Below are 10000 nucleotides of genomic sequence, written 5' to 3' on the forward strand. Positions count from 1 at the left end.
AGGATGCAGATGAATGTTACAAAAACGGAAGTAATGTGTGTCGACAGAAGGCGAGTTGGGGGAAGAATCGAAGTTGATGGACAACAACTAAAACAAGTCGAACATTTTAAGTATTTGGGAGTGGAATTCAGTGATAATAACCAGCAGGAGACTGAAATAAACAGCAGGATTACAAAATATAACAACACCCTAAATATTTTGTACCCACTATTAAGAGAAAAAAGCATTCCACTTCAATGCAAGAAGACAATTTATGTCTCAGTGTTAAGACCGGTGTTAACATACGGCAGTGAAGCTTGGTCCCTAAACACTAAATTAAAATGTCGCATTCAAGCAGCCGAAATGAGAGCCCTTAGGATAATAAGAGGAGTGACAAGACGCGATAGATTAAGGAATGAGCGGATAAGACAGGAAATAGGAGTGATGTCAGTGTTGGATATAATAGAAGAGTGGAAGATAAGGTGGTTTGGACACGTTATGAGAATGGAAGATTGGAGGTACCCAAGACAAATGCTGGATTGGGTACCCACAGGTAAAAGACCTGTAGGGAGACCCAGGACCAGATGGATTAAAGGTGTTGAAGAAGCATTAGAAAGAAGAGACACAAACTTACCAGAAGTAAAAGAAAAAGAGACCTATGAAGATAGAGACGCATGGAGAAGTCTAGTGAAGAGCTGCCGCTGACAGGATTATTCCTACCAGGCGTAGGGTGAGAAAGGTGAGAAATTATTATTATTATTATTATTATTATTATTATTATTATTATTATTATTATTATTATTATTATTATTATTATTATTATTATTATTATTATTATTATTATTATTATTATTATTATTATTATTATTATTATTATTATTATTATTATTATTATTATTATTATTATTATTATTATTATTATTATTATTATTATTATTATTATTATTATTATTATTATTATTATTATCATTATCATATTATTATTATTGTTATCATTATTATCATTATCAACATCATCATCATCATCACTTAGTGACATGGGAGTATCTTTTCAACTGGGATGGTTTCCGGGGATGGGAAGCAAGGTTGGAGGGAGGGAAGGGGTTTTTCCATCTGTTTATTTTACATTTGAAGGTGAACACATAAAAGCAGCGATGCCACGTCATTCACGTTACACGAGTACGTGAACCGCGCGGATATCTTTCCAATTTTGTAAAAAGATAAATAAATAAATAAAAAATGCGGAACCTATGCAAATGCGGCAAAGAAGATGGAGATAGAGAAGAAAGAAAAGAAAAAGAACAGGAGCAAGAAAAAGGAAAAGAAAAAGAAGAGGAATATCCTTTTCTCTTAACATCTTCTATGCCAGTTGGCATTTTCCTTTTCACTCGGGCTGCCGTCAGGCGATTTTATTCACCTCCAGAGTACAGGACCCGAAGACTTACGTGAAGTTCATGGTCGAGCTGAGAACCTTCAGGAGTTCGATGTCGACGCCCGATAAGGACTCGACCCCGTCAGGAGGAGCCTCGCCTTCTGCAGGAGGGTCGTCGACGATAATGAACGGCGGAGAGGGCAGGTAGACCGACGTCAGGATTCGCCCTTGCAGGTCGCGGTACAGCTCCGTCAGAGACGGGAAAATAGGTTCTCGGAGGAAGAAAGTCGGTGTCCCGCTGCTGTGGGTTCTCCATATCCCGAGCTTTCTAAACCTGAAGGAGGGGTTTATGCTTATTAGGATTGGGTGTTCTTAAGAAAAAAAAAAGGGTGGGGGGGAACCTTAGGACCCTGAGTGCAAGAGATATATACGCATCGAAGTATGCCGGCTACTGTGGATTCGCCTGGCCATCAATCGTTTTAGGATTACCCAGTCAGAAACTAAAACCTATATATATAAATATATATATATATATTTATATATACATATATATATATATATATATATATGTATATATTTATATATATATATATATTTATATATATATATAAACATATATATATATGTATATATTTATATATATATATATGTATATATTCAAGTAACGTAGGTGTCGTAACACACGAATAAGATAAAACTTAAACCCACTCTCGGAGAAAGATAAGCTGAGATACAGAGTAAAACCGTATATTTCGACCACTGACTGTGGTCCTCTTCAGCAGTTACAATTATAGGGTACATAGACAAGAGGTTATATACAGAGGAGGAAGGGGCATTGGGGGACTCAGTAAGCCTCAGGTCACTTGCCCCGAGTGAGGTCGGACGTTACGTCCTGTAGAGATGAACTTGTCAACCGCCATACTAGTTATAGCATCAGGTGACCATTGACCTTTGGATGTATTATAATTAGGAAACTTTTTTATTAGTGAGGACTCAATAATTTTTCTTTTGAAACTACAATTTGAATTGTACACTGTAGCCGCATTCCTCCAATCTATTCTGTGATCTAAAAGGCTAGAATAGAGGAATACAGCTGAGTTTTCTTGGCCGTATCGTATAGAATTTTTATGTTCTTTGATCCTAGTGGGTAGATCACGTCCCGTTTGTCCCCAGTACACTTTATCACAGTCGAGACATGGTATCTTGTATACTCCAGATATGTCCTTATTAGATGTTCTATGATGGACATTTACTACTTTTTTAAAAATATTATTTGGGTAACTAAAAGTGACCTTGATTTGGTTCCTAGGTAATAATTTAGATGCGGCATGCATGGATTCGTTATAAGGGAGTTTGATATTTGATTTATCCCAAACAAATTTTGAGTTGGAATTGTTTGTTCTAAAATGACTGGTTTTGGCTTTGCTGAGGGCTTTTGTCAGAAACCAGTCTGGGTAGCCTATTTTTAATAATTGAGTGCGCACTGATTCAATTTCTGAGTTGAGAAATTCCGGGCTGCAAATCCGAAGAGCTCTTAAATAAAGGCCCGAGGCAACACTATATTTTATATTATCCGGATGATTACTGAAAAAAAATGTAAATAACTGCCCGTATGAGTAGGCTTCCTATATACTGTAAAGGACAAATTATCTGGACATCTGATCACTAAAATATCAAGAAAAGGTATTCTTCCTTCAATTTCCCATTCTACTTTAAATCTAATATTATGTGCTAAATTGTTAAGACTATCAAGAAAAACATTGAAAGAACCCCATTTGTCATCCCAGATAGTGAAAACATCATCTACATATCTGAACCAGAACATGTCGGCTGGTTTGATACTAGGTAAAAGTACGCACTCAAAGTATTCCATGTATAGGTTCGCCAACACCGGGGAAAGGTTAGAACCCATGCTGCAACCGTACCTTTGCCTGAAAAAAGAATTTTTGAAGGAGAAAACATTGGAAGTAATACAAAGACGTGTTAAACTAATCAATTTAGAAACTGAAAGGGGAAGTTTATCTTGTGACGGTTGCAACTTGGTTTCCAAAAAACTGAGAACATCATCTACATTTATATTTGTGAATAGCGAGACTATATCGAGGCTAAGCAATTTACTGTGTTCTGTTCACTTTTAGTTACCCAAATAATATTTTTAAAAAAGTAGTAAATGTCCATCATAGAACATCCAATAAGGACATATCTGGAGTATACAAGATACCATGTCTCGACTGTGATAAAGTGTACTAGGGACAAACGGGACGTGATCTACCCACTAGGATCAAAGAACATAAAAATTCTATACGATACGGCCAAGAAAACTCAGCTGTATTCCTCCATTCTAGCCTTTTAGATCACAGAATAGATTGGAGGAATGCAGCTACAGTGTACAATTCAAATTGTAGTTTCAAAAGAAAAATTATTGAGTCCTCACTAATAAAAAAGTTTCCTAATTATAATACATCCAAAGGTCAATGGTCGCCTGATGCTATAACTAGTATGGCGGTTGACAAGTTCATCTCTACAGGACGTAACGTCCGACCTCACTCGGGGCAAGTGACCTGAGGCTTACTGAGTCCCCCAATGCCCCTTCCTCCTCTATATATAACCTCTTGTCTATGTACCCTATAATTGTAACTGCTGAAGAGGACCACTGTCAGTGGTCGAAATATACGGTTTTACTCTGTATCTCAGCTTATCTTTCTCCGAGAGTGGGTTTAAGTTTTATTTTATTTGTGTGTTACGACACCTACGTTACTTGAATTGATATATATATATATATATATATATATATATATATATATATATATATATATATATATATATATATATATATACATATATATATATATACACGATCTCTTACGATCTTACGCCTCTTACGGTCCAAGTAATTCCACTTGGATCGTAAGAGGCGAGAAGAAAGGGACGGGGATTGGGACTAGGCATCCTTCTCCTTGTAGCCCCACAGGGGACATTCCTAAACAAAAAAGAGAACGCATAAGAGGGTCTGGGAGTTTTCATACCAGCACCCTAAGGTTTGGGTCTTTTAATGTGCGTGAATGTGGGACAGATGAGAGTAAAAGGGAAGAGATAGGTAGTATGTTTGTGAGAAGAAAGATGGATGTGTTGGCTTTAAGTGAAACTAAGCTGAAAGGAAAGGGTGAGTGTAAGTTTGGGAGTGTAAGTGGGAGGTTATCAGGAGTGAAGAGAGGGCGAGGGAGGGAAGGGGTGGCTATACTAGTAAGTAAGGAGATAGGTAAACGTGTAGTGGAGTGGAAGGAGGTTTCCTCAGGGATAATGTGGATGAAGGTGAAACTGGGAAAGGAGATGTGGGTTTTTGTAAGTGCATATGGGCCTGGCAGTGAGAATAGCGTAGAAGAAAGGGAGGCTTTTTGGATTTAAATGAGTGCATAGAGGAATTAGGGAGAAATATCAATGTAATAGTACAGGGAGAGGGTGGTGGAGGGAAGGGTGGTAGATAGAGCGTTAATGGACTATGTAGTGGTAAATAGGATTATGATAGGAAGAGTTAAGGATGTACATGTGCTAAGGGTAGAGGGTGGGGGAATATCAGATCATTTTTTGGTGAAAGGTAAGTTGAGAGTGGAGGATAGATGGAGGAAGAGGAAAGGGACGAAAGGTAGGGAGGTGCTTAGAGTGAACTTTTTAAATGAAAAGGAAAAGAAGAAGGAGTACAAGAAGAAGCTGAAGGAGGAGTGGGAGGGAGTGAAGGATAGAGTAGAGCTTGATGTGGAGGAGGAATGGGGATGGTTCAAGTAGAGAGTCACAAAGTGTGCAAGGATGGTGTGTGGAACAAGGACAGGAGGAAACAGACGGAAGGGTAATGAATGGTGGGATGAGGAAACAAAGATGGTTGTAGAAGAGCAGAAGCGAGTTTTCACAGATTGGTTACAAAATAGGACGAGGGAGTTATATGAGAGGTACAAAGAAAAGAAAAAAGAAGTAAAGCAAAAGGTAAAGGAAGCAAAGAGGAGAGCAGATGTGAAATGGAGTGCGAGTATGACGGAAAATTTTGAAAGTAATAAAAATATGTTTTGGAAAGAAATTAAGAGAGGAAGAGGAGGCGAATCAAGTTGAGAAGAAAAGGTAAAAGGTGCAGATGGAGAGATGATAATGGAAGAAAAGGCAGTAAGGGGAAGATGGGCAGAATATTTTAGGGAGTTGTTAAATGTGAAGGAGGATAGGGAGGGAAAGATAGCTGCAGTGGGAAATGCTAAGAAAATGAAAGTGATGAGTAAGGAAAATAGAGGAGAAATAAGGAAGAATGAGGTGAAGGCAGTTGTTAAGATGATGAAAGCAGGTAAGGCACCCGGTCTGGATGGATGACATACAGAATGTCTTAAAAATCGAGGTACAGTTATGGTGGACTGGCTGGTGAGGTTATTTAATGTTTGCTGGAGAGAGGATAGAGTACCGGAGGACTGGAGGAGTGCCTGTATAGTTCCACTTTACAAGGGAAAAGGGGACAATTGTGAATGTAGTAGTTTCAGAGGGATTAGCTTGTTGAGTGTAGTTGGAAAGGCTTATGGGAGGATCTTGATTCAGAGGATTAGGAGAGGAACAGAGGGAGTAATTGGTGAGGAACAGTGTGAATTTAGGACAGGTAGAGGTTGTGTACATCAGATCTTTGTGGTAAGACAGATATGTGAGAAAGCTATAGGAAAGGGGAAGGATGTTTTTTGGGCTTTTATGGATCTGGAAAAGGCTTACGCCAGGGTAGACAGAAAGGCACTGTGGGAGGTTTTGCGGATATATGGGATAGGAGGAAAGTTTCTGGGAACTGTTAAGAGTTTTTATGAGGGTAGTAGAGCTTGTGTCAGGATTAGAAATGGGGAGAATGAGTGGTTCGAGGTAAAGGTGGGACTTCGTTAAGAATGCGTTATGTCGCCCTGGCTGTTCAACGTATATATGGATGGGGTAGTGCGAGAGGTAAATGCAAGGGATTGGAGGTGGTTAAAGAAAATGGAGAAAAGTGGGAGGTGAGCCAGCTGTTGTTTGTGGACGACACTGCGCTTGTGGCAGGATCGGAGGAGGGATTGAGGAAGTTGGTGACATAGTTTAGGAGAGTGTGTGATAAAAGAAACCTGAAGATAATATGGGTAAAAGTAAGGTGATGAGATGTACAAGGGGTGAAAGTGGCAGTAGTCTGGAAGTGAGCATTAAGGGAGAGCGACTGGAGGAAGTGGATAGTTTTAGATACTTGGGTGAAAATGTGGCAGGAAAAGGTGGAGTGAAGGTGGAGGTAGAATGTAGATTAAGAGAAGCGAGTAAATGCCATGGTGGATTAAAAAGTGTAATGAGGAATAGACATTTGGGAATGGATGCTAAGAGGAGACTATATAAAGGAGTGATTGTGCCAACAGCACCGTATGGGGCAGAAACATGTAGTGAAGGTGAAGGTAGAATGTAGATAAGAGAAGCGAGTAAGTGCCTTGGTGGATTAAAAGGTGTAATGAGAAATAGGCATTTGGGAGTGGATGATAAGAGGAGACTATATAAAGGAGTGATTGTGCCAACAGCACTGTATGGGGCAGAAACACGGGACATAAGAGAGGAAGAGAGAAGGAGTTTGAATGTGTTTGAGATGAGGTGTCTGAGAAGTATGACGGGGGTTACTAGGCTGGATAGAGTGAGGAATGAGGAGGTGAGGAGGAGAACAGGGGTGGAAAAGGAGTTGGGAGATAGGGTTGATGAAAGAGTATTAGGATGGTTTGGACACATGGAAAGAATGAGTGAAGAAAGACTAGCAAAAGAGGTATGGAAGGCAGATGTGGAGGGTATGAACATGAAGGGACGTTCTAGGATGAGGTGGATGGATGGGGTGAAGAGGGCTTTGGGGAAGAGGGGAATGTCTGTTGAGGAAGGACGGGAGAGGACAGAAGACAGGGGTGAATGGAGAATGGTTGTATATGGATGATGTTGTGATGCATGAGGTGGAATGGGCGGGGGGATGGGGGTGAGGTAGTATGTGTGAGCAAATTTTGACGCAGCCCTAAGGGATTTCTCCCCGTCTTCTCCTTTTATGCATGGGGACACGGAGAGAGGGGGTCGCCGGTTTAATGAAGCGGCCTTGCTGTGGATGTGCTCTGTCTTGCAACACTGCTTCTGACCCAGGACAATGGACAAGGTGCAGGGATGACCCGTCATCCAGGAGGTGCTAAGATGAGAGGGAGGGTGGAGGGGTGTGGAGTGTATTCAGGGATGGAATGGATGGGAATGATTTTATGCCTTTTCCATTGTGGCTACCTCCCTTGTATGGGGGAAAAAGCTTTGGAATATGTATGTATATATCTATATATATATATATATATATATATATATATATATATATATGTACATATGTCTATTTCTATCTATATGTATGTATATATATATATATATATATATGTATATATATGTATATATATATATATATATATATTTATATGTACATATATATGTATATATATATATATACATATATATATATATATATATATGTATATATATATGTATATATATATGTATATATATATGTATATATATGTATATACATATGTATATATATATATGTATATAATACATATATGTATATATATATGTATATATATATATATATGTGTGTGTGTGTGTGTGTGTGTGTGTGTGTGTGTGTGTGTGTGTGTGTGTGTGTGTGTGTGTGTGTGTGTGTGTGTGTGTGTGTGTGTGTGTGTGTGTGTGTGTGTGTGTGTGTGTGCGCGCTAATAAGAACACGGGTACGTGTGTACACTTATGCAAAGTAGACCACTTGGAAAAAGAAACTAACGCTCAGCTTCGTCAGTTTCTTTTTCCAAGTGGTCTACTTTGCATATGTGCATATATATATATATATATATACATATTTACATGTATATATATGTATATATACATATATATATATATATATATATATACATACATACGTACATACATATACCAAGGATTTTTCCCCCTTACAAGGGAGGTAGCCAAAAAGGAAAAGGCATAAAATCATTTCCACCCATTCCATCCCTGAATATACTCCATACCCCTCCACCCTCCCTCTTATCTGAGCATCTCCTGGATGATGGTTCATCCCTGCACCTTGTCCACTACCCTGGGTCAGAAGCAGTGTCGTAAGACACAGCACATCCACAGCAAGGCCGCTTCATTAAGACGGCGACCCCCCCCCCTCTCCGTCCCCCCATTGCATAAAAAGAGAGGACGGGGAGAAATCCCTTAGGGCTGCGTCAAATTTTGCTCACACATACTACCTCACCCCCCATCTCCCCACCCATTCCACCTCATGCAATCACAACATCATCCATATACAACCATTCTCCATTCACCCCTGTCTTCTGTCCTCTCACGTCCTTCCTCAACAGACATTCCCCTCTTCCCCAAAGCCCCCTTCACCCCATCCATCCACCTCATCCTAGGACGTTCTTTCATGTTCAATCCCTCCACATCTGCCTTCCATACCTCTTTTACTAGTCTTTCTTCACTCATTCTTTCCATGTGTCCAAACCATCTTAATACTCTTTCATCAACCCTATCTCCCAACTCCTTTTCCACCCCTGTTCTCCTCCTCACCTCCTCATTCCTCACTCTATCTAGCCTAGTAACCCCCATCATACTTCTCAGACACCTCATCTCAAACACATTCAAACTTCTTCTCTCTTCTTCTCTTATGTTCCATGTTTCTGCCCCATACAGTGCTGTTGGCACAATCACTCCTTCATACAGTCTCCACTTAGCATCCATTCCCAAATGTCTATTCCTCATTACACTCATCAATCCACCAAGGCATTTACTCGGTTCTCTCAATCTACATTCTACCTCCACCTTCACTCCACCTTTCCCTGCCACATTTGCACCCAAGTATCTAAAACTATCCACTTCCTCCAGTCGCTCTCCCTTAATGCTCACTTCCATACTACTGCCACTTTCGCACCCTTGTACATCTCATCACCTTATTTTTACCCACATTTATCTTTAGCTTTCTTCTATCACATACTCTCCCAAACTCTGCCACCAACTTCCTCAATCCCTCCTCCGATCCTGCCACAAGCGCAGTGTCGTCCACAAACAACAGCTGGCTCACCTCCCACTTTTCTCCATTTTCTTTAACCACCTCCAATCCCTTGCATTTACCTCTCGCACTACCCCATCCATATATACGTTGAACAGCCAGGGCGACATAACGCATTCTTAACGAAGTCCCACCTTTACCTCGAACCACTCATTCTCCCCATTTCTAATCCTGACACAAGCTCTACTACCCTCATAAAAACTCTTAACAGCTCCCAGAAGCTTTCCTCCTATCCCATATATCCGCAAAACCTCCCACAGTGCCTTTCTGTCTACCCTGGCGTAAGCCTTTTCCAGATCCATAAAAACCCAAAAAACATCCTTCACCTTTCCTATAGCTTTCTCACATATCTGTCTTACCACAAAGATCTGAGTTAGACAACCTCTACCTGTCCTAAATTCACACTGTTCCTCACCAATTACTCCTTCTGTTCCTCTCCTAATCTTCTGAATCAAGATCCTCCCATAAGCCTTCCCAACTACACTAAACAAGCTAATCCCTCTGAAACTACTACATTCACACTTGTCCCCTTTGCCCTTGTAAAGTGGAACTATACA

At 40.0% G+C, this 10000-nt stretch overlaps 1 protein-coding gene across 1 annotated transcript in view; it reads right to left on the reverse strand.

Annotated features, from left to right (window-relative positions):
• LOC143039290 (glutamate receptor ionotropic, kainate glr-3-like) overlaps nucleotides 1–10000 on the reverse strand; it is a 37373-nt gene that overhangs the window by 23468 nt on the left and 3905 nt on the right. Inside the window, exon 2 of the mRNA XM_076209164.1 lies at nucleotides 1425–1685. Coding sequence (XP_076065279.1) covers nucleotides 1425–1685 — 261 coding nt within the window. The remainder of the gene's footprint in view (nucleotides 1–1424; nucleotides 1686–10000) is intronic.

Source organism: Oratosquilla oratoria, chromosome 26 (genome assembly GCF_046742065.1).
Source record: "Oratosquilla oratoria isolate Oo_2021 chromosome 26, ASM4674206v1, whole genome shotgun sequence".
NCBI classification, from domain to species: domain Eukaryota; kingdom Metazoa; phylum Arthropoda; class Malacostraca; order Stomatopoda; family Squillidae; genus Oratosquilla; species Oratosquilla oratoria.